A 26,610-nucleotide genomic window follows, 5' to 3' on the forward strand; every position below is an offset into this window, starting at 1 on the left:
AGAAGACGAATTGAAGGAAAAAAGTTTATATAGCTTTCATTTATGTCACTTCCGCAACCATTTCATCAGTGAATGAGAGAAGCCAAACAATGGTTGGCCATGCTCAAAGGTCAGTGCCCCCTTCTGAAGCAAGCAAGACTTGGTCCATGAGTCAGGTGACAGTGGAATTATGACTGAGGTGGACAGTTGAAGGGTCAGTTGATCTCCTCAATTGGCCATTGCTCTCTCTAAAATATGCCTGGGGTATAAGGTCAACTCACTGATGGAATCACCAAGGTCAAGGTACAAGGCTGAAGACATTGTAATTAAGCTCACATCCAACACGGTATCATAGTTGACTTCAAGGGGGATGTGCAGCCATCCCAAGCATAAATAATTATTATGACTCGCATGTACCAATGATGCACGTCCAGTAGAGGATTCAGTGTACAATCCGATCATCGTAGAGAAGAAAGAAAAGACAATTACTTTAATGCCCTTCGTCACTCCAAATCGATATTCCCAAAACGTCAGATCCTGGCAATAAGCTTGGCATGCACAAAGAAGGAAAAAAGGAACACTGCAGGTACACGTACCAATTCCCGCAATCACTTCTCTCCTCGGTGGGTTGATCATTGCATTATCAACACAACGCATCAAACAAGTCAAAAACCCAGTATCTAAACGATCAATTTGAGGCCTGACAAGAAATTTTAAACGTCAACCAGGGAATTTGAACCTGATGGCTGGCATAAATATTACACTCGCTTAACTCATCAATAAGATGTGAGCCTCTTATTCAATTGAAAATTATGGAACATATACTCAAATTTAGAATAATGAGGTGATTTACAACAAATTTTTAGCTCACTGGACCATCTTAATTAATAACCTATTGTAGTTGCATAATCACCAACCTCATCCCTCGGTGATCGAAGGATAAGACTTCCTAGTGGCTCTGGCGTGAACCGTCTCACAACTTACATGATGTGTTGTTTCCTGATGCTATGCTGCAACTCAAGGCCTTGATCACTCTCCGACGCCACGTGGCAGTCTCTGGATCAAATTTAAGTTCCCAAGTAGGCCAGTAGTGAAGGTCCTGCTTCAGCGTCAGCACGTGCGGCTTTCCATTCAAGTGAACGGTTTTCACTCTCACGAACTCTCCATGCTCCAGTCCCTATAATTTTAAGAGAGAAGAATCTTATAAGATCTTGAATTTAATAACACTACCGTGTGTGCACAACATAAGACATACCTTTACAACCTCCAGAAAAGTTCCAAGATCTGGTGTAAGTTTCCCATTTACTTCTACTATCCATTGCAGAGCATAAAGACCATATCTATGTACTGGACTGCCATGGCACCATCTGCATTCACAAATGGTAATGTAATGCTTATGACAGATATGAGAGCTGATAACCTCCAAATAACAAGAATATGAATGTTTGTCCAGAAACAAAGATTCATATAGAATTTCTGCTGCTTCAGTACCCCCAATAACTCTACCAACAATGTAATCCTGCTGAGGGAGGGAGTCCATCAACTTAGATGGCTCCAGTGTAATGAGGTATGTGTAATCCATCTCTCGTGAGATCCAAAACATTTCCCACATAAAAGGGTATACCTAATGCACGAGACTCCCACCAATGCAGGTTTAGGGAGAGTCAATGTACATAATCTTATATTTAAATATTTTAAAAAAATTATTTCCGTGACTCGAACCCGGATCTCCCAGATTGCAAAAGAGCAACCATCATATCATAAATAGAATATAAATATCATAGAATGTCACAAAGAACCTTCTATGAGAACATTTCCCACGTAGAATATAAATATTTAGTTAATTAATGCTTCATGTAGACAAATATACCCTTACCATCTTATCTTTCATCAACGGTTTATAAAAACTTGAAAATTTCAAAAGCGTTACAAACCGGATGATCATAGAAGGTCAATAAGAGGCATGGAATTGAACCAATGTTAAACATGCATCCTAAAGCACAAGAAAAGCACAATTATAAAATTCATTTCTCCATTGTAAGCAGCATATCTTGAACGATGAGATGTAAATTTAAGTACGTATGACCTAATACCATCCTATTAAGCATACTATCAGACATGTTATTGACTGTACTCTGTGTAACAAATAGAAAACTGGAAACAAGGAGCAAGTGATTTAAGAAAGGGACTGGTTTCTCACCTTGCCACATAAACCCCATGTCCTTCTTCAGGAAGAAACCCAAGTGCGCGAACTGCTGAATGCGGATCCTGAATTATGCATCCACACCAGTTCACCATGCGAGTTGTCCCATTACCATCCCTTATATCAGTTCCAACAACAATCTCTCTTTCTTGACCCTGTATTGACAAGAAGCTAAGTCTAAAGCAATCTTAATATTTTCTTCCAAAGCACATTATTCAGTTTACCTGGCGTAAAATAGTCATTTTTAATTCTCCATCATTGGCTTCACATTTGTCTAGTTCCCTGCAAGCATTCTCTATGTCAAGAAAGCATGTGATTGGTTCTCTATCGATTGCCAGAACCATGTCCCCTTGTTCTAATAGACCCTCGGCTTTTGATCCAGCTAAACAACCCTTAACACGCAAGACTTGTCTTCTAATTGGATCCTTTTTGGCAAGAGCCTGCAAATAAACCTCTTGATCAGTAGAGAGGGACATATAGAACAATATGATTTATACTTATTAAATCCCAATCCAATACCAGTTTTTGTAACCAGTACAGTTCTAAGAGTGGATGATAACCCATACTACCTGGTATCAACAGAAAAATAATAAAAAATACATACCAAGCAGTACTAACCTATACGATCCAATACTAGTCTTCAGTTGTCCCGGTAAACACCGAGCTTAGTACCAACTGGCACAACTGAAATTTGATTCGTTGTTGCTACCAAACTAAAGAACAGGGCCAGTTTCAGAAACTCAAGCTGAGTTCCAACAGCAAAAAAAGCATGCTCAACAGTTATAAAATCAATAATCATACAAAGAAGATGCCTTTTGGTACAAAACTAACAAGTGACAAACTTAGATCTAGATCATCAATATGACAAGTATATTGATATCAATCAATCCATATAGAAGATCATAAGGTGGTCTGATAACTGACAAATATATTTCACAACAGCTAACTACAATTCTGTCTGAGACCTTCAACCCATGGATCACTTCAACAGAAACTAGTTGAACATGCTTTAATCAATAAGACAAACAAAAGGGATCTCGTGGCTCAAATTGGTATCTTACTAAAACTAGGTGTAGAGAAATTCTTAAACTTTATAATCATCCAATCCAGCCTAAAACTGTGTAACTCCAATGCCCAGAAAGGAATGGCCAGAGGTTACCATTTGGGTGGATTTGAGATTATAAATATCATTATGCTCACTGCACTACTGCTACCACCAACAATGTTTCATCTCTTAGTTGTTCCAGAAATTCACAAAGATGCACAAGTCTTAATGATCTACAACAAGGTATCAAATACCAATAGCAGACCAATACTGGTCCCTGTTTGGACTAGTTTGGTCCAATACATAAGAGTCTTTTTCAATGAATTCTACCTGATTAGAGCCAAAAAAATCATTAAATATAGGTGACTTTTAATTATAAAACAACAAATAATGAACTGAAACATGTTTTTAACAAGGATTACAAACTGTATTTAAAGATACAAGCTAGATTTGCATGGATCTGACCTAAATCCATGAAAATCAAAGCCACATCCAAGAAGATATAGACTACATCCACGAGGTCAAACCTGGATCCACGCAGGTGTAGAGATCCACAATGTTAGCTAGACCCAAAAGGATCAAGGTTTCATCCTCATGGATCTAACTTAAATACATCAAGGATAACACCTAAAATCTATCCTATGTTCATGAAATCCATTCCTAAAATTGTTGCAACAAAATGAGAAGTGAAAACTCGAATCAGATAATCAAATAAAAAATTATTGGATTTGCCTATTTTGGACAAAACCCAATTCGGATCATGGATTGAGGCTTGAATTTGTAGAAATTAACCTTACCTTTGATTAATCTTAATTAAATTTGGGAGAGGATTCAAGTGAGTTTGTAAGAGATTTTGGGCAAACTTCAAGCGGGATTGAGAGAGGGAGTGAAAGAGGAATGAAAGAGAAGAGAGGGGAAAAGGAGGATAAAAAGGTCCAACAAGTGTTGCAACGTCTCTCTTCGGATCCAGTAACCAGGCAGTAGGGGATGGTCTTTGTACTTGTTTCAAGGTTGTCCAGTAAGTACTGACTGGTGTGTACCAGTCCACCCGATATTAAAATGCTGATCTACACAATGCTTTGTTTTATCAGAGTCGAAGTCAAGAACCACACAACTTTGGTAATTTGTAATGACTTTTATCATACAAAAACAATAGCCTACAATAAGTGAGATTGAATGTGAGTGCCATAATCCCCCTTGATAGGGCACATTTCGGTATCGTCCACGTGGACACAGTAAAGCAGACACGATGGCACGGACATGGAACCTTAAGTCTAATGTGGCGTGCAACACACGAGTATGCCTCAGACTCAGGCGAGCAGCCACCCCTTCCGCACGAAACAACATCACGCAGTACAGCCGCTCCGAAAAGCTCGGGGCGGCGCCGATCCGTGCAAGTTGGTCGGCGCTCACACAGAAGCTTAAGCCGACCGCCCGAGGAGTCGACCGTAGTTAATTGACCGCATACGACCAACTCATCCTCGCAGGTATAAAAGCCAACCCTCCCTGATCGGTAAGGGGTGGATTTTTCCAAAAAGCTCAACTCCTCTAACTACACAGTGCTGACTTAACCTTCGAAGGGGCCAAGTCGGGAAACCCCTCCCCTCCCGACGTAGGCCTGTGTGCAGGAGCCTAGTGACGACGAAGTGGACCGTGTGTCAACAGAAGGATCGCATGCGGAGCCAACCTTGAACTCAACTCGACCCGACGAAGGCCTCATTACAGGGACGATCCTGAACACCGATGATTGGACCGAGCCGTGCTGACACCTCGGCCACAGCTAGAGAAGTTCGTTAACACCCCTTATGTCCATGGCATTATCATCAGGATCACTTGGGTCTATCCTCACAAGTGATGCAAGATTTTTGAGGCATTAATTCTGTTTTTTGGTCAAAAAGTTCTCTTTGGTTCTTGCTATGGAGGTTAAAGATGTCCTCTTAAAGATGGCTGCACCTTGTGACTATCCTTTAATGTTCCTCCAATTATCACTCATAAAAAATTGATCAACAGGATTAAAAATTTCTTTCATAATAGAAAAATAAGCCACTGGCTTCAGTGGAACTTAAATTCTAACTTCTAAATGAAGAAAGACAATCAATGAGAATTAAGAATGAACATATTAGTTACCTGTACCCAACGGTCACTCAGTCCAAAATTTCTGGCCTTAGAAAGCAAGGTTGGATAAAGCTCAACTTCCAATATTCTAACACGTGGCATTGGTCTCTTTATGCCATTGATGAGAAGAAGTGGTCCTGGTGACCCGCAGATAATTTTCTCCAGAACTTGACTAATTGCATAGATCGGTATGCCCCTAACAAATTGATGATCTTCCAAAGAGCTACAACCATACTTCAGCTGCACCATGGAATCATGGAAATTCTTGTTTATAAACATGTTTTATGATAGATAATTTATAGTAGTGCAAAAAATTGTGGTTACCTGAGTAGAAAAGCTTGCCCAAAGTGCTTGAACCCTTCCATGTTCATCGGTAAGCACACCAGAAAAAGTACTACCAAAATCTAAAGTTAACAAAAACTTAGTACACAAGGAAAATAATGTATTTCTTTAAAACAAAGGTCCACACATCTGAAAAAACTGGTATGCAATAGAAACCATACCAGTATCAAGCTCAATGACTTCCATATTAGTTGCTCGATATCGTGGGCAGTCAGCTGATCCAATATTCAGAGCAGCACAAGGATTGGTAACAATAGATTTCCTTGATGTTGCTTGTAAACTCCTACTTAATCCCACAAGATATACCGAATCTCCTCGGCGTAATGCAGGCTCTGGATAGGGGATCAGAAAGCATAAACCATGAGTTAACTTGTAGATAAAAAATATAGTGATTTTGACCAAGTTAATCAACATAAAAATATATGAGCTGATCATCTAATACAACTAAGATCAATAAAATAAAAAACAGTATGGACAAATATAACTTATCTAGGTTAAATTATGGTATTCAATTTGGAAGATAATACAGATGGCCTAGCTAATAGTTTATTCTTTGGGTATGCACAAACCTTTAAAACAACCAGTTCACATCTTGCTGCTTGCAGTCAGTATATCTTGGGTGTTGCAACAAACATTTCCTCCTCTTTACAACATTCCAAATTCATGTTTGAAAGAAGATATAGTACTTGAAGACTTTGCCACTAGGTAAAAACAATGTTTTCTTCTGCTACTTAACATAATGCTATATTCAAAGCAGGTAGTCATCAGATTAAAATGATCTAAAATATAGGTTCCTTAATGATCCACTTTTAATATACAGATCATAAACTTATTCGCATATGCATGCGTCAAAAGTATTTGCATCACTACCCTACAAGTCATAACATATTTTCACAGGTGTCCTCTGTATGAATTCTGTAAAATCAATCATTAAGCAAATCGGAGTTAAATGCTATGAACATCAAATTGTCATTAGTTAAGAGTGTTCAGTCCTAGCCAAGAATGCCCAACCATGCCTAGCTGTTCCACCAGCATGGCCACCGTGCAAGCACAGAAATAGGAAGAACTACAAACATTGCTCTTCCGTGTCTATCTAGAAGCGAAAGAAAATTCTCATAACCCATCTATTGCAGCTGAAGTTGCACTCTTTTCTTGCCAAAGTTGATTAAAAGCATAGAGCAGCCTAAAGCACAAGTTCATTGAGAGTATCGATGATGAAACTATAACAAAATAATTATCATTCCATACTGCGATTCACTTTTAAAGTAAAAGACCAATTATTTCCTTACAAAAGCAAGATGACATAACAGAGGAAAGCTAGGATCATGATTGAGTAAAATATTTCATCAACTCAAGCATAATGTTATGACTTCAACAGAGTCACATGCAAAATGTAACAGTGTAATAATTCTCACAAGAAATGAAAGTCTGAAGAGGCAACAGAAATAATGACAAGAATAATTGTGACAAGAACAATTGCAGAATGATCAGCCAGCAGAGAAGTCTGTGTCTAGATAAGTAAACTAACCAGGAAGAAGTTCAGCGGCACGAACACAGGAAGCACCCATCCCCAGAGCAGAAGGATTATAAGCAACAAGAGCATAATTGTGAACAGGGTGCAAGAAAACAACCTGAGGATGGTTGCATAAGTACAACAGCATTACACTGATCATAGTTTAAAAATTAATGAGCCTTACCTCTCCAGGAATTTCCATAGGATATGCAGCAAATGACAGCATTACATCAGACACAGATACAGCAACAGTATTCTTATCAACAGCAGCTAAACCCAAGGTATCTGAATGATGTACAATAACTCCTGTCCCAAAAAAATGTTGAGAGTGCACACCATCAATCATGCATGATGGTGGTACATGAACCTGCAGTGTGGACAACATACAGAATGTCAGAGGATTAAGCATGCTTTATGTAAAAGCAGTTTACTAATCATGATAGGTCATTGTAGATCACACATAACTAATCCAGTTTCAGTTGATTCTGTAAGTGTCTAACAGTACAGACTCCAGACTACGTAAGAAGAGAACCTCGTTGAAATGGATATCTCATGGTATAACTATGAGACTTAATGAAGTATCAGGTTATTAAATTTATATGAAACTTCCAGTTTCTTTATAGCTTGATTGCATCTTTTTCTCAGTTCTCCTGAAGAATTTCTTTTACCAGTATACATAGGAGGCTTCTATGAAGCAGTGAGTTATTAAACTTATATGAAACTATTGAGTTCCTTATAAAACTTGAAGGCATGCATACCATCTTTGCTCATAAAACCCATCAAACTTCTATCCCTACTATGGCCTTCTACCTCCTATATTCTTCCCTAACTTTACCTTGCCTATTCTTTTCTATATTGCATCATAACAGTATAGCATGGTCACAATCACAGATACCTAACTCATGAATCTTTTTTTATATTTTTCAAAAGGTTTGTCCTCAACTTTCTTAGTATTTCGTAAGAATAATTAGAATAATCAACGGATTTGTTTTGGTCAGTCAAGGATTTCTAATTAAATTTTAATTTAAGGTAAGATGTCAGGGATGCAAACTATGGTACAAAATGATTCAACATTATCCCTTAAGAACATGATTTTAAATAGGATGGATACGACAACAGAAAATCAAATCAGCCATGATAGAACATTGAAGATTATGCTCCGAAAGCGAAAAAAATCAGTCTCTTCTAGTGAATTTCGTTTGCGAGAATATATAGGCATCTTTTATGATGTATTATGTTAAAAAAAATTGTTAATTCGAAATTCTCTACGGATGGATGACCATGGCAATCCTCTTCCCGAAATTATTAAATTTCACCAACTGTTAAAATTCCATCTTCCCGAGTCCCTACCACATATTTCTTCCTACCTTGCACTATGATTGCACCGCATCAATATTTCTGAAATGATATAAACAAATTTAAAATGCCAACAAATAACTTGCCTAACACAATGCAAAACATTAAACAGTCACATTTTGCAGTGAAAAGGAAACTTAGTCATTTGCAACCTAACCAAATATAACAAACCAACAAGATAACAACTCTGTTTTATTAGCTCAAGTTGCAACCAATACTTTCTACCTACCAAGCAAACTTCCAAGTTCTATCTCCCATAAGTTTATGATCTTCCAAGGAGACTTCAACTTAGTTTTTTTTCCCTATCTTCTACCCCATATTAATGGTACTTCATTATTTGCCAATGTATCACCAGTTTTTAACAAAAATTTGGTTAAATAATTATTAGACTTGAAATGTGCACTAATTATTAGTCAACCCATATGGATGTACAAAAACCATAGAAGCACCAAAATTATTCATGACCTATGGGTCAAAGCAACACAATGTGAGGAATCCATATCTTAGACCAGCAATTAGAGAAATCCATTATAAGTTTCTATCTTAGCCAAGAATTATCGTACCACCTGAAATGGTACAAAACAGGAGGCACTCACCAGTCTAGGCATGGACAGGTACACAAACCATTCCCATTTTGGGCGGTTCGATCCAAATGTTTTATAAAAACATACAAACCCTAAAATAAATGTGAGGTCACCCAATTAGGGCTTGCTACCCGACGCTGCTGTTGCCGATGTCATCATTGCCATCACAGGACGTGGCCCGCCCATGTGCTGTCGTTGCAGGACATCGCCCACTAGTTTGCTGCCACCGGGGAACGTCACCCACCTGTTCGCTGCCGTCGTGGGACGTCACCCGCTCATTCATTGGCGCCGCAAGATGTTAGCACTCGTACGCTGTCACCACAGGATGTCGCCCGCACATTCACTAACATTTATCTCTTTAGTACACACTCTTCTCGTCCTCTACCTTCTCCTCCACAGCTTCGTCCTCTTCCCTCTTCCTCTCCTCTTCTTCCTTTTCCTAGACCGCTCCATCTTCTTCCTTCTTCCTCCATAGCTCTGTTTTCTTCCTTCCTCCTCTTCCACTGCTTCCCCTTCTTTCTTCTCCGCCTCCACTCTATCTTCTTCCTCATCCTCCATCGCTCTGTCATCTTCTTCCTCTTCTTCCTCCGTTGCTTCCCTTTCTTCCATCTTCCTCCTCCTCCATTGCCTCCCTTCTTCCTTCTTCTCTCTCCTTCCTCTATTTCTCCGCTACCCATTCCTCTTCTCCCTCTTTTTCTTCCTCTATGAAACACCGATACATACCGATGTACCAACACATAGCACTATGGTAGTGACCGGTATGTACCAGTCCGACAGGTCCATACTAGAGGGTGTGTCAGTGTGCGTAGGTCAACACATACCAAGTTTGAAAAAAATCTTAAAAAAAAAAATTTGTCCGGTACAAAGCCTGCACTGCAATGTACCAGAGAGCACCAGCCTTGTACTGGGTGATACCAACTTTGTACCAAGCATTCCATGCGATACAGACCCTGTATTGTCCCGTATAAATGGGATACCGGGTGTACCACCCAGTTGACCCAGTCTGTGTACCGATAAACTCCAGCATAAATACCGAGCAGGTGACCTATCGAAGCAGCAAATGCCACTTGTGCAGAACTGTACCAGACGACATCGAAAACCCTGGCCTTAAGAAATTTTAAAATAAAAAGCTAATGGCTGCTGATTAAAGTGCTCCAACTTAACATAAACAAGCATAATATGCTGCATTCAGTAAGAAGCCAGTAATTTGAAGCAAGCATACCACAGAAAGTAAACAAAAGATGAAAATAAACAAACAAAAGCCAATCTGGTATTAACAAATAGAAATCCATATAAGAATTTGTAGCCTAAGCCTCCAAATTTTAAATCAAACATTCAAAAAAGCACTGAATTAATAGATACATAAGAGAGGTCGATCAATCATCGAAAACAGAAAAGTTGCATCGAGAAACATTTAGATTTTCCCATTGATATAACAATATCGAAAAATAAATCACTTGTTTGCCTACCTCAAACATTACAAGAGTGGGCTCGATAACCTGTTCTGCAAGTGATGCATTGATCCTGACTGCTTCCTGATCATGTAAAACCTCAGTATTTCCCAAGTTGTGTTGATGCTCAAAAGCCTGATCTTTAAGTTCATTCAAAGCTCCATTAGAGAATACTCTCCCTTCCGCTATTGACTCTTCCTCCACTCGTCGCCGTTTCTTCTCAATTATCAAACCTTCACCAGAGATCGAATCATCAACAATGTTCTCATCGTCAGTCTGCATTCTGTTACATCCATCAGCTCGGTTTTCATTGCTGTCATGATGATTATCTTCCAATTGTTCTGACCCAACCATTGGTGCTACCATAGTGGAGGTTGTGCTTATTTTACCACAATTAACAGCTGAAGATAATAAAAGAGAACCAACTGGTGCTGCTGGCCTAGCCATCCATAAGCCTGTGCTATCATTGCGTTCATATATTTGAGGAGGAGCATACCATTCATGACGATCAATTGTGACAAGAACTGACTGCAGGCCAAATTAATAAATCCATTATAAAAGAGTAGAGTTTGTGAGCATCATTTCATGACATAAATATTGGCTTTAAAGGCTTTCAGTCGTAAAAGCCTGAAAAGGCTGCACGTTACTAATGAATGAAGACCTTGATAGTCATTAGGAAGTTGCAATTAAAAGGGTTAATGACTAATGAGATATAGTACACATGGAAATCTCAAGGATTCCACTTGCTAAATAACAACACAAAAGAATGAGCAGAACCTTGTTCCGATGGCGATCCACATAGCTCACATATTCTAAAGGCACACGGGCACCTCTAGATAGTTTGGACAGAACTGATATAAAGTCACCTATTTGAGATGTCTCTTCTCCAGCAAGCTTCTTGATGATGGCATGGCGTGGAACACCTGCACGAGATAGCATATACCTGCAAAATGTAGTCCAACCAGACTTTGCATTACGGAAAAGAGTATTTGACAACAGCTTAAGTAGCCAATCTTATAAGCAGACACTGTTTGGCACACACAACTAATAGGATAGATATCATGTATCATCAGAGAAAAGACATGTTAAGAAAATTTCACTTGTGAGAGAAAGTAAACAAAGCATAATTAATTAGATAGTGTCCTAGCCTCCTAGGAAGGTGTACTTGACCATATAGCCACCAACATGTGAGTAATTAACCAGAAGTTTGGTAATACAAAATGAAAATAACAAGAACAATATATATCACAACCAATCCACCAAGAGCATCCTACTAATTATAACCAATAAATGTATAGCACTACTTATTACAAATGTATGACAGCAGACCACCTAGTTCCTAACCAATAGACCAGATTAGATCAATCACGCTGATCCTACTGATTTACATCTGGATTCAACTAAGCCCACCAGTCCAACCATTCTTGTTCAAAAAACATATGATTTTACAACCAAATTCAGATAATTCAGCAAAACTAGATGGTGGTTTTGCCAATCTTTCTTTTACCACTATCACCACAAACAGCAAGCCTTTATTTCGATCATGGTCTTGCCAATCTTTCTTTTACCACTACCACCACAAACAACAAGCCTTAATTTCCAAGGACACTAATCAAGCTACATGCCACATTAAGAGACTATGCAATCAAAATAGGATCATATTAAGATAAATTGACACAAGTTACATGTATAATGGATAAATTACAATAAAGCAATAGAACTTAGTACAAAGATTGAGCTTGTTTCTCAAAACAAAAGCTTACCCTGTATCTGCAACATATACAAGGCCACATTTGAAGCGAAAATTTCGAGCCTGTTAAAGAAATGGATAAGCATACTTGGAATACATAACAAACTTATGGTCATAACCAAAGCCTAAAAAAGCCTCATGATAAAACATAGGTTGCTAAGGATTGTGGTTTCGAACAATTAAAAGTAAAAAAAAGATAATTATATATCCAAACTAATAAGTGAACTAAAGATAGATTTCTGATGTTAAAAACATTAAAAAAAATTATCCAAGGTAGTTTCCGTTTTAATATATGCCCCTGGAAACTTGGGCAGTTCAAGCAAGCAAGTCATTAAAGAAATCAGTATACAGCAAGCCACTTGGTACCACTACAGCATCAACATGCTCATGTATACAGTTGCTGTCAAACAAAATCAATCAATTTAAAATCTGTGTTAACAGTTCGATTTATATGGGCTCAACAAACTTAACATTCACAATCTAAGTGCTGCTAGGTCACTAATTTACGATCCACTGATTAAGACCCTTTAAGTGCAACTAGGTCATGAATTTAGGATTCACAAAATAAGTTAACAGAGAGATAAGCAGGGACATGTATGAAAGCAAGAGAATTCAAACAAACCCGACAAACTTTTAGGACAAAGGCAAAAGAATGTCAACTATTTTTTCTTGTACCCCATCTTAACCCTATAACTGGACAACATTTACCAAAGTGGTATCCATCTATGTCTCTCTATTTTTGGTGGGTCAACAATCCTTCTTCAAATGCCAACATTATGTTAGTCTCATGTCCTAAAAATGGTTTTGACTTTCGGTCCTATACCAGTTTTAACAGCTCATCGAACTAATATATCAATATGCCAAATGGAATACGGACTCGTACAGACCAGTATCAATAAAAATATAATAAAATATGAATACCATCTAAAATTGGACCAAATGATCCGATACTAGTCCTTAGTTGGTCTGGTAAATATCGGTCTATACGTACCAGTCTGAATGGTATTTGAAATCTTGTTCACATATACATTAGCATCTCTGATCTCATCTATTGGATGGATACTACTTCTGGCAATATTCTTCTTGACTAACGTACACGATAAGTATCAATTGTAGAGCATGTTAGATGGATTCAACAACCTATTTAATAAGGTTTGAAAAATTAGGATTGATAAGGGAATTGGCTGAGGGGTTTCATTCCAGACCAAACTAGAACCAACAAGTTGACTTGGATTTTTAGATTCTCAAGGATCATAGGAATAAGCCTAAATCAGCTAGAATTATCTGTCGAATCTAGGATTGCTTCCAAACAGTCAAATGACTGCTCATTGACATTGAACTGATTGCTCATTGAGATTATAAGTGCCACCTGGTTGAATGTAGATTGAAAATAGCATGGAGTAGTTACTCGAGTTCCATTGAAGTAATTCCTTACCTGCTGATATGAAAGAGGATGGATCACTGCACCACTCACTTCAAGAAAATAATTTGGCGTTATGGAATGCAAATCCTGAACCTGAAGAATTAAAAATCAGCAGTGCAAATGCAAATCCTGAACATGAAGCATTAACAAATAAATGTGAACTTGTCAAAGCAAACTGAGGAATATATAAACACCACATGTATCAAATGCGGTTCATAGGATCATCAAGAAAGCATTTTACTATATGAATACCACATATTTCAAATGGTGAAAAAGAGAATTTGCCACATAGGAAACTTACATTCAACTTAACGGTCAAAGAAGTTCCACCTCTTTCAATAAGCAAATCTATATCTTTGTTTACACTGTCATCAAGTAAGGTCTCCATTTTAAGAAATTGAGTAACAACCTGAAGTTAAATATCATCCATTAAATCACAAATAAAAAACAGTTAGCAGATTTATGTAACTAAAACGAAAAGGATATGACAAATGGGAAGATATGTTTCCATTGACTACTTTAAAATAAAGTGATCTTCGTATCCTGAAACAATATAACAGACTCAAATAGGTAAGAGCATCCTCTATGATAACTACAGATAGTGACTATGCTCCTGGGGATTTCCAGTAACAACAGAGCTCTGGTTGCCCTTTATTTGCTCTTTTCCATCATTGCAGACCAAATGGTTGCAGCGAACATAGTAAAACTGAATATAAACAAATGGGAGTCTCCTTCAGAATGTGCAGTCAAATCTATATATTTTCCAACAAGGCTAGAAGATATTCTGCGACCGGTATATGTATCTTCTCCCACTAATTAGGAAACCCTAATAAGAACCTTGTTCATGTAAGGCCTGGGAATGAGCCACTAACTGATTCAACAGTCTTCCTTAAGATAGGATTGGCTAGTGGAGGAGGCTTGCTGTGAATGTTTTATGGTCAGGATAATGTCTAGGCACCTAAACAAATTCTGGTACACCACATTGGACTAACACTCTTGAGGATCATAATGGATGTTTCACATTAGATACTAAGTTCACTACTCAGAAATATAAACAGAAACAGTTGTGCATTCTTCACTAATAGTTATTGTATGTTAGCTAGTGTGACCCCATACCAGTCCCACATAGGAAGTGAGAAGATAGCGTATATAAAGCTAGATGGGCATGGGTTTAAGCATTTTGAGTCATGTGGAAAAATGTTCATTATATCCAAGTTTTGTGCCAGTGGAACTAGCACAAGGGATGTGCACTAATAAGGTAAGGACTCCCTGTAGATTACAGAGCCATCACTATGACATGAGCCTGACAAGTCACCTACTAATAAATTATTCAGGGCTACCAAGCCTTTAAGCAGGAGAGATTGTAACATCCCAGTTAGTATCACATCAAAGAGTAAAAAATGGGCATGATGGTAAGGCTATCTAGGCTTACTATTACTAATGTATGCTTAAGCATCTTAGGCCACATGGTTTAAGGCCAACTGATTTGGATTTCAAACCAATCAACCAACAAGTCCAGTTTGGGACTGAGAGAAACATGAAATTACTAGTAGTGGTGGGACCTTGACTGAGAGTAAAGAACATTATAACAATACTACTATCACACTTAGTAATGTAATCATGCTTCTCAAATAGATTATCTACATCACCTTTATGTGCTGAATGTGCAGGTGTCTATCTTATTTTAAGAGCTGTAACTGCAATGGCTATTTATCATGAAGGCACATTTCATATCCCCATCCAAGCTTTATGCTACATCATGATATAAGATCGATACTTATACATATCACAGGACCCAGAGTTACTATGATTTAGTAAAAGTAATAACCAAGGTATGCAGTTTTGAATAATATCGCCCGGTATGGGCGGTACTTACCGGTCCGTCAGCTGACCGATACATGGACCACCCATTATCGGACGGTATATATATATATATATATATATAGGCAACGTCACATCACCTCGGCGACGTCGCCCAGAGAAAGATATATATATATATATATATATATAAGGCAACGTCGCGTCTCCTCAGCGCGACAAAGAGTTGAGATATTTTATCATATGCTAAGTTGCATAACATAACAAATCTAATATCAAATAGCATTAACACAAAAGAGTTGAGAACAGAAACAAATTCTTTGATGGCAGACAATAATACATGCGTCAACTTGACTATGACAAGAGTTCATAGTTATGCATATGATGGTCATAGATAAGCTTTACTTCAGAAAACAATGAGTTGAGAAGTCAGAAAGCAACAAAAAAGATGAAATGGTTAAATGACAACAAAAATTAGTTGATAGAATAATTAAGAGAAAGATGCTCCTACTTACATCTCCATTGACACGAACAAGCACATCACCAGGTTCCAGATATTTATGAGCAGGACCACCAGGCACCTGTAACAATTAATCAATCGGAACATAGAACACCATCACATGATTACATGAAAGCTATAGAAGTTCTTGGTAGAATTAACAGAAACTCACCACAGAGTCTACAACTAACATCCCTGTCTCTCCGGTATGACAAACGAGCCTCACCATCTGATTGTTAGCCGAAAAAAGAGAGAAAGTTATGGTAAGCATATCAAGTATTAATCAACAGTGTAAAAAGAGTTGGATGCATAATAGGAAACCGAAAGTCAAATATTAAGGAAACTTTGAATGCAAGTGTATATATACATATATATCAGCAAAGAGATAAGTAAATTAATTTCCGAATGCACTAAACATCTAATGAATAGCAACATACCTTCTCTGTTTCGTTTTGAAGGCCAAGTCTCCGAGTTTCATCAAATCCCTTATGAACAAATGTTACCTAAAAAATCAAACGTAAATCATAAGAACTTTAAGAAAAGACAATCTAAACAAACAAAATCATTTCTGTTTTCATGTTATACTTAGCAGCTTATCAATCAGATTGACCAAGAAGAAGACTGAGGCAAGTACATTAAACCTCAGGCATAACATGGACTAATGTCATGGTAATATAATTTTGCAATTAATCACATATCTATAATAGTGGCCTATAGTCTGGAACATCATCTGAAATCTTCAACTCTGCAGAAACATAGCAATACCTTGGCCGATGCAGTTGCATACTCTGCCCTTCTTAAAAACAAATATCAGAGCACACAAAAGAAAATTAGAAAAGATCACCCTAACTAGTTCCTTTCGTCTTACTTTTGTGATAGACCATTTTCTGACCCCTCATTTTCAAATAAGCAAAATATCAGTATTCCATACTACAGCAAGCCTAACCGATTTTACCACAGCAAAAAAATGGGTCTTTTTCTCAACAAAATAATGGTTCGCATCAGGTTATATTCTGACAAATTTTTAAAGCAAGACAGGAGTGGTCTCAGGTGTAAATGTAATTACAATTTTTCTGTCTCATCATTGATTTTACTACTACATCAAAATCAGGTCGGGTACATTTGTAGAAGGTCAATCCACCCAAACCACTGACAGACCATATGCATGAAACTTGAACAAAATAAATAAATTGTGAAAGTTCTTAACATCAGTAGTAAGTATTGTGCAAATAGCTCTCATACAAACATTTTACCTTTCAAAAGTTTTGTATCATAAAAGGCTGGGGAACAGATTATTCACACAATGATTTGATCAACTTGGTTGACTTAAAACATGTCAGTGATGAATGCACTTCTACCAAACATATAATGATATTTTATCTGAACCACAAGGAACAACAACAACGGCAAACAAGCCCATAAGATCTTAACATCTATTACACTAAAATCCTAGATAAAAATAATGTCTCAAGTCAAGATCTGACAATAAATTTAATGCTCATACAGAAGTCCAGATGTCGAATTAAAATGATGGTGACTGTCAAGGGTAATGATTCCTCGATAAAGCTCAAAACTAAACAAACAAAAGTCCTTATAGCAGACACCAAATATATGGGAAGCAAATAACTAGGTGTTAGCTGGTCAGCAATTTCTAAGAGGACTAGAGAGAGTCTAGAGACATCATTACAATATTTGGTTGGGAAACAAGAAGGCCGTGGACAAGGCAATAGAATTAAGAAAGATCAACAAAGAATATGTACAAGGCAACAACAGCAACAATACATTGATCTCAAACTAAAAAGCCCAGCAACCTCATAAAATGCACAGAACAAGAGTAGCAGATATGTTTACCCAAAAAACAAACCTGAAGTGTTCCACGAGGAATTGTAACAGCATCAGGCTTGCTTCCAAACGTACTCCAACTCTTTTGAATTAATGTTAATGCTCTTACAACCTGTAAGAAATTACAAGATAAAAAAGTTACAAAACACTTAATGAGCCAGAAGCACAAATCTTAAAAGAAAGCAAGCACTTATTCACAATTTATGGTGCTAAAATACAAAACAAGTACATCAAGTCATGAAATCAAACCAATGGTCACACATCAACATGTAATGGTGCTGAAAGTGCATTACAATAACCTACAACAAAAGGTAGCATTCTAAGGATGCCAATTGATCTGATCATTCAAATTATCTTTCAACAAACCTAATATCCATATAATCAAAAGATGCCAAGCTTGACAGCATTATGTGCATGAAATTACTTGTCTTATGCTAGCATTGTGGCTTGTGCTCCATCAGCCTTTTGGCTTAACTTATATCCTTCTGGAGCAACTGTTTAGCTTTTCCACTTCATTCATTAAATTTCCAAGGGAAATTTATAGGCTGCTCAAGTTCAAGAGCTTAAGATGCTAAAGCAATATCTTTTTACTAGCCACTCATCATTTTTGTTCATGTAAATTCTTCTATGCCAAAAATTGCTTTGGTTAGTAACTTTCACTAACTTCAACTGGCTGATGCTATGTTAATAATAGAAGCCTTCTTGACTACCGAGATCCTGAACCTTGAGCAGTGCATAATTGGACTTCCATATCTTTTAACAAGAAATTCAAAGTAGCAGATTAGTGCTTTTATTTAACACTCAGAAAATTTATAGGAGCATTATGTTAAGAGTCTTAAGACTAAGAAATCCGACATAATTTAAAACATTTGATATGATAATATAGCCAAAAAAACCAACTCGCTCTAGTGGAAGAAAAAATGCAGAAGCACTAGACGATTTGCTCCCAGCATTTAAGGCAACAGCTCTTCCTTGGCAATCTATGACTGGAGAGCCACTTGAGCCACCTTTTGTTCCAGATGCAGCCTGCACAAGAAAGTAAAACATGAGTGAAATGTTATGAACAAAAAGAACAAAAAAAGGTGCAAATACTCATAATAACAAGTTTAAATTTCACAGAGATGCTAAATAAGAAAGAAAAAACATGACAATGCTGACTGTATTCTGAATATACTCTCACTAGAAACTTCTAAGAAATTAATTTGAAATTCTTACTCACAAGGCAATATCATGATGCTACCATGATTTTTTACTGAGTAATTGATTTGAAATTTCTAATAAACTGAATGTCATAAGTACACCATATAAAGCCAACATGTTGATTAGGTTAATTTAGAATAGCACTTTTGTGACTTGCATTTCTCAGAGAATCTTTAGGGCTATTCTAGTCAGGATGGTGTACTTAAGGTATCTTAGTAGCAAGGTCTGTAATTTCGTACCGTATCGGAGTTTCGACTTTCGCTCGGTACGGTACGAAACTGTATACCGAGCGGTATACCGTTCGGTATACCACTCAGTATATATATATATTATATATCATGGTATGCAATTTCGAATGGTACCGCCCGGTACGGGCGGCATGTACCGATCCGAAGGCATACCGGTACGCAAACCGCCCACTACTGGACGGACCATGCTACAGAGCTACAATGCTACAGTGATACGTTGTAGCAGTGCTACAATGCTACAGTAGGAGGAAATCGCTCGATAAACCCTGGTGTACCGTTCGGTATGCCCTGGTATACCGCTCGGTACACCGGTACCATACCATACCGAGCCAACCTCGAAACACCGGTACGGTACGGTATTGCATACCTTGTTTTATGTATATATATGTGTATATACGTGTATATATATATATATATATATATATATATATATATATATATATAAGACGACGTCGACGATGCGACGTCGCCTTTTCCTTCACCAAGCGGGGCGACGTCGCCAAGTTTATATATACATATATATATACATATATATATTTATATATATATATATATATAATTTTATTTTATTATTATTTTTCGTTCCGCCCGGTAGCGGACGGTCCGTGTACCCGTATGCTGTCGAACTGGTACGGGCGGTATCATTCGGTATTGCCTACCTTGCTTAGTAGTAGTTGAAGTAACCTAATCACAAAAAAAAAAAAAAGGTAAATCTTTAACAACTAAAATAAAGCGCCTAGGGGGTTAACAACCACTTCATTCCAACCATCTCCAAGTTGGGCTCCAAACTGATATCTTCAGAGGGATAAGCCTAAACTAAAAAACAATCTTAGAACCACCTTTTCAATCAATCTCAAGTCTCAAAACCCTATCTTCCAAGGATGCTCCTCACATTCTTCAACACAATTTATTTCCATAATGCCCAGCAACAAGGCACAGCTCTTCAATGATAAAGTGATAAAGAATTGAATTAGCACGATATATGACACCTATCCTCATGTCTTTTTTCCCTTTTTATGGGTGAGAATTTGGGGTTAATTTAAGCAACATGATCAATTTTTTTTATCTCTGTAGGTTTACAACAACTCAACACCAATTTGAGCAATATATTGTAATATTTAGTATTAATATTTTTCCTTTTTTTTTGTTCTAGCAGCATACCACTAGCACGGCACAATCATTTTGACAGCCAGCTGAAACCCCACGTGCCAATGAATTTTAGGCCTTGCTTCTGGGAAATCTGGCATCCAGAGGCCATCAAGTATACTCATTTAAGCTTCTACAAACTAGAATTCCAATCTGAAAAATAGAATCTATATAGGAAGGCAAATTAACAAGACAACTTATTCACATCTAGATATAAAAGACATCAGGTGATATTATGAGCAAGAGGTGAACACAAAATAACACACGTAAAGCACTATGGATCAGAGAGATCTGTTGGCAGCGCAAAGAAGGAAAAGAGGAAAAAACCAAATAGGAGTAGGGTAAAGACGGACAAGGGAAAAGATGTTTAATATTTCAACCATTTTGAATTCATAAAAACATGCGCTATTCAAAACAAGGATAACCAAACACAAGTAACTAGCAAATCATCCCAACCAAGAATTTGTCGGAGTGCTAGCATGCATTTCAACCGAGAATCTTTATAGATAAGTATAGCATGCAAAGCATCTAACCGCATAAAGTCATTTAACCTCAAATAGTGTATAATCACATTGAAACAATCAATAGAACATTCATCCAAATATGTTCTAAAGGATGCATTAACAAATAGGTGGTCCTAGACTCCTAGTCATAACAATTGTCATGGAGATAAAAATATTTGCCACATCCAAGGTTCATGCATGGCATACGGCATACCTATAGGCTTAAACAACTCCTACCAATTGAAAGCAAAAAGAGGAAAGAACTCTCGAAAACCTGAAGTATGGTCATTATTCTAAATCACCATTCTTAAGGTATGACATGGAATCACTTATTTAAGACCCAAATGATGGGAAAAAAACCATCTCAAAGAGGGTCATCTCTTGCATTCAATGCTAGTTAGAATTCAGTGGTGTTTGGCAGCATTCATGAGAGTCAATCACCAGATCCTTTCTTTCTTGCACTTTTGCTATTGACATTGAATGAGATATCAAGTTAACTTTAAAAACCTTTAACTTTCATTTTGACTTTTCACCAAGCAATCATGGGCAGATTCAACCACTATCAAAAGTCGAAGCAGAAATTTACTAAACTTAACACCATTGAACATATAGCAGGTAAGCTTTAATATCTTATATATACAACAAAGAACAATTTATGGAGAAACTATTTTGGAGTGGATAACTAGGCGCCGTTGTAAATGGTTCAGTGTGATGACATTTGTTTTTCTTTGGATTTCCATTTCCTATAACATATCTAATTTGAGATTAACATACTGACGATTAAAAACAACTGACAAAACTCACACCACTATATGAGATTATTCCCATGAAATTCTCTTACAGCCTTTGACAGAGGTTAATTCGCTATAAAAAGTCACAATAAACAGGTATTCATGTTACAACGAAATATGTAAGTGATTAACTAGCAGCAAATGGTTAAAACTGACTGAAATAAATGGAAAACTAGAATTCAGTTTTAAATGTGCAGCTTCTGTGAACATCTATCAATCATACATACCTGCATGTAGAATGTATTGAAGTCATTGTATCCATCCCTGTATTGAGAATGCAAAAATAACATCACTTAACTAGGAAATAGTGGACACTGATGAGAGACTCAGAAACCATGATGTAACCGACATAATGATAATGCAGCAACAAAACATTAGTGTGACATACATGATCCAAAAACAGTGTCAATCATGGTATACATCACTGGATTAACATGAATGCTTCCTTTCACAGTTCATGTGCTAGATACAGAAGATCATGGTAAACATCACTGGAGTACTAATTATGTAAATATAACACATCAATTCATTACAAACGCAAACTACTGTACATCTGAGCCAAACTTGAAGATCAACATAAGTATCTAAAATGGCAGTTTAATGAAATAGAAGATGAGTTTGAGATGTTTTTCCACTTCGTTGAATTGAACAAGTGTCAGACAAGTGTAGAATGCTGAAGAAAATAATTGTTACAATTAGAACTACAAGCAGATCAGATGGGATCCACCTCCGGTTTGGCTACAGACCAGATCATCAGGTCAGTCAGGATTTGGATTACCCGAATCACAAACTTAGTCCTTATCCAATCAAGGGGAACAACCTGGAACTCCAATAAAGGATAGTCAAGTAAACAAGGATTGCAATTCAGCCAACGGACACAGCCAGAGAATGAAGTAACAAATTCAGAGCCATAGACCAGAATGCAAAAGATAACTGAAGCCTCATTTTCTTAGCTAATACCCAACAAACACTAATTAATTGATAACTGATTTTGTGAAACAAAATTACCAACCAAAAGAGAGAAGGAAAAATAAACATCAATGAAACAAAAACAATCAATCAATCTGAGAAAGACGAGTACGAAGCCATGGATGATGTTGAACAGTCGCTCGTTACTGATGTGAAAAGAAGATACTCTGAACTTATAAGCAATGGGAAGAGGAATGAGGGGAGGCAGCGCACCCTCAAGACTGGGGCAGCAAAAGACAAGATAAATGGAAAAAGGTGGAGGCAAAGATTAAAAATGAGGGAAGAGGGGGTGATGGTTGGTGTTTCATGACAAAATCTGATATACGAATGTAGTTAAATTGTAAGGAATTAGTACGTTAACTCTTCTTAATTCTTATAAGTTATAAGTACAGAAAAGTTCTCAATGGCGTTTACTATCATACATTATAGCAAGACATACAAATGATGCATATATTATGAGACAGATAAAGATGACAGCACATACTTTTTATAGTGAGGAGCATCTCTATCAAGACGCGCTACAGTTCCTGCTAAAATGGAGACCTGCAAGTTTATAGAACCACAGAATAAGGAAACTCTTGAACTACACTTGTTCATCAGTTTATGGTGCATCCTGGAGTCAAAAAAATTTACTGCACATATAAATGAAGGTATGGACTTCCATGCATAAATTGAAAGGCTCTTATGCGCATATGGTGCATGCATTAATATGTAAGCGTGTTGTGGGTTAGGTGCTTGTATGGCACATGTATGTGTGGTTGTGTGGATATCTACTGGTACTTGTGTGCTGCAGGTTATCATTTATTCATGTCTAGCGAGCATGTGAAGTATATAAGCATTCTTTGTTCTAGTTGCATGCAAGTGTAAATTCATACTTGTAAGAGTAAAATCACATATACATGAGCATTACCAGAAGATGGATTATCTGAAAAGATAAATGTTGGTAAACGAGATGGTGAATATCGCATTCATAAATTTAAATGGGTAACAATAGCATTATCAATATGATCGAAGATTACCGTTTTGACTGACATATGTTGGCACGAATTGAAACATACCATGCCAAAAATGTATTAGCGTTAAGCATGTAGATCCATGCCAGCGGTGCCGACAAATAGCAGCCAATATTTTGCTTGTGCCAACCATCAAGGGGGCATTAATTGGCACACCATAGAACCATGCCACATCAACAAGGTGTTGGCACAGCGGACCGCCCGTTACCAAGTGGTTTGTATATATATATATATATATATATATATATAATAGAAGGCGACGTCGCCTTTTATAAAAATATTTATATATAAAAAATATTTTTATATATAAATATATTTATATTTATATATAAATATTTTATAACATTTTTTACTTATATATATACTTATATAGGCGACGTTGCTTCGACGACATCGCCAAATTTTTATTTTATTTTATTTTATTTTATTTATTTATTATTATTATTATTATTATATATACCTATACCGAACGGTATATCGCTCGGTATATAGTATCGTACCGTACCGAGTGAATGTCGAAACTCCGGTACGATACAATATTTCGATCCTTGCCAAGAACCAAGCTTCGCATTGACAAATCTTTATTTCTAAGCTATTCAGTTATTTGACATATAAAATTATGTGAATTCTCAAAAGCGACATGTATGTATATGTAATACTTATTGTCATTATAATCTTTTGCACTAGTCACACATATAAACATAATCCCTCCTCCACCAGAATAGTACATATAGAAAAAGATTCACAGCAAGTCCTTAATTAAAGACATTTTAAGAACCTCACTCTGTTTCCTGCCAGGTATTAACCACACAATTCTAAACCACATGCAATAACAATTCTTTGACTTACTATGAATGAAAAATTAACAAGGTCCATTAAACAATCATAACTATGATACGTACCTTTTCACCACTATCGTTTCCTACAACTCGTATCTCCAAACCAACACAAGCAGCTTCAGGTGTAAGGGGAATCTCCTCGTAGATCAAAAACTTGATTGCTTCAGGGTCATAGCAGAAGAAGCCAAAATCATGTATCTAATCATAAAAAGACAGGAAATGTGTAAGACAGCAACCAATTTTCCTAAAGCAACATGAACAGCATTCAGATTTTCACCAAATTGAGAATCTGTAGAACCCACTACTAAGTTATGGTGGAAGACATAAAATATCAAATGCTTGCTTGACATAAATTATCCGATGTACTAAACATCTATGTTAAACGTCATAGATATGCTTGTGTTCTAAAATTCAAGAAAAGATCAAGGAGATGGATTTCTTGCTTCATATTCCCATTCTTCAAGCGTCCAAATTCTCAATCCGAATCCATTCAACTTAACAGATGTCATAAGATAAATGGTAAGTGGGGTAGGAAAGAGAATAGATCTCTCCATCATAACACTGAGTGTCATTGCTTGTTGATCACTGGCAAAAATTCTATCAGAACCTGGTTAATTATAAGCTTTCATGCCTAGCAATACAAACATATGCCTGAATAGTACGTATTTGCATTATTAACAAGGCCCTCCCAAGAAAATAAGACGAAGACACGAAGCTATCCACTGAGAGGCTCAGTTTATTGAGATAACAATCTGTGGCATCAACAAGTGCATAGACCTCATTAGTTATAGACCAAATTAGTGTTTTGAAATATTTCCACAGGATCCTTAATATTAGATTTCAAGAAAAATAACCCCAAAAAAAATTATATCCAAAGAACAATGACAAGAAAACGTAACCGATGTCAAAGACCTCCAAGAAAATTCATCGCTCGAATAGTTGCTAATCACGAAGTTACTGAAACTGCAGCCAAGAATCAAAAAACTGAAAACTTACAGGATCCTTATCTCTACTTGATAGACCGGAATCGTGAGCTTGAATTCAAAAAAGTGATCCGAGAAAAATGATATTGAAAGAACTATCTCAATGGTGAAAAGGTAACCAATGTCGAAGACCTCCAAGAAAATTCATCGGTCGAATAGTTAACGATCAAGAAGTTACTGCAAAACTGAAAACGTACGGGGTACAGAATATCCAAGAAAACTCACAGGATATTAGAATTCAAGAGAAATGACCCGAGAAAAATGACATCGAAAGAACAATCGCAATGCCGGAAAGGTAACTGATGCCAAACACCACTAAGAAAATTCATCTCTCGAAACAGTTACCGATCAAGAAGTTGATGAAACTGCAGCCAAGAACTTACAGGATCCCTGTATATCGGATAGACCGGAATCTCCTCTCGGTTGACAAACATCGCCTCCGCAACGACGGGGCCTGCACCAGCACAAAACAATCGCATGGATAAGAAGCGAGCATCAATCTTGATCGTAATGGCGAAGGTCAAGATCGAAAAGGTACCCGGCTTGACCACATGGCGGTTGGTCAAGATGATGCCCCGGCCCTTGTCGACGACGAACCCGGTGGCATAGCTGGCCCCGGCGGTCTCCGTGTCGAAGCCGCGCGCGGCAGTGGTCCGCAGCACCACCACCGCGGGCACCACCTTGGCGAGGGCCCGCCGCCAGTCCTCCGCCGTCGCGGCGCCCTCCCGACACGGCTGCGCGTCGATCTCCATCCCGAGATCTCCCTTCACGCACGAGGTATCCATCGCCTCTGGCCCCAACCTCTCCAGCGCGTCGCCCTCTCCCATCGATCAAAGAACAAGCGATCGGATCCAACCCTTAGATTTAAGGTCAGTGTTAGGGTTAGGGTTCCCAAATAGAGGCGAGGGGGAGGGGTCCAAAATGAAGGGGGGGATGGGGGATGGAGAACCGAAGGCGTCGGCCGGAGAGGAAGAATGGAAGAACAAGAAGAGGGTCGA

At 37.5% G+C, this 26,610-nt stretch overlaps 1 protein-coding gene across 1 annotated transcript; it reads right to left on the reverse strand.

Annotated features, from left to right (window-relative positions):
• Positions 1–726: 726 nt before the first annotated feature.
• Positions 727–26,610, reverse strand: LOC103987377 (protease Do-like 7). The gene is made up of 24 exons (XM_009405667.3): positions 26,151–26,610; positions 25,996–26,066; positions 24,693–24,827; positions 23,262–23,320; positions 22,036–22,072; positions 18,821–18,946; positions 17,943–18,032; positions 16,516–16,581; positions 16,251–16,307; positions 16,095–16,160; positions 14,063–14,170; positions 13,774–13,854; positions 12,352–12,401; positions 11,366–11,531; positions 10,607–11,116; positions 7,382–7,564; positions 7,213–7,315; positions 5,846–6,016; positions 5,667–5,746; positions 5,355–5,582; positions 2,407–2,622; positions 2,180–2,337; positions 1,235–1,346; positions 727–1,156 (listed from the first exon to the last, which is right to left on the reverse strand). The coding sequence occupies exons 1-24, from the start codon at positions 26,437–26,439 to the stop codon at positions 953–955; spliced, it is 3,366 nt and encodes a 1,121-aa protein (XP_009403942.2). The 5' UTR covers positions 26,440–26,610; the 3' UTR covers positions 727–952.

The sequence above is a fragment of the Musa acuminata genome, chromosome BXJ1-6 (genome assembly GCF_036884655.1).
Source record: "Musa acuminata AAA Group cultivar baxijiao chromosome BXJ1-6, Cavendish_Baxijiao_AAA, whole genome shotgun sequence".
NCBI lineage: Eukaryota > Viridiplantae > Streptophyta > Magnoliopsida > Zingiberales > Musaceae > Musa > Musa acuminata.

Coding starts and splice junctions, on each gene's coding strand:
- LOC103987377 (XM_009405667.3), bottom strand. CDS start 26,439: ATGGGAGAGGGCGACGCGCTGGAGAGGTTGGGGCCAGAGGCGATGGAT. Junction 24,828..25,995: donor ATCCGATATACAGGGATCCT/GTAAGTTCTTGG, acceptor TTTTATGATTAG/ATACATGATTTTGGCTTCTT. Junction 16,582..17,942: donor TTCCTCGTGGAACACTTCAG/GTTTGTTTTTTG, acceptor TTGATTTTTTAG/GTAACATTTGTTCATAAGGG.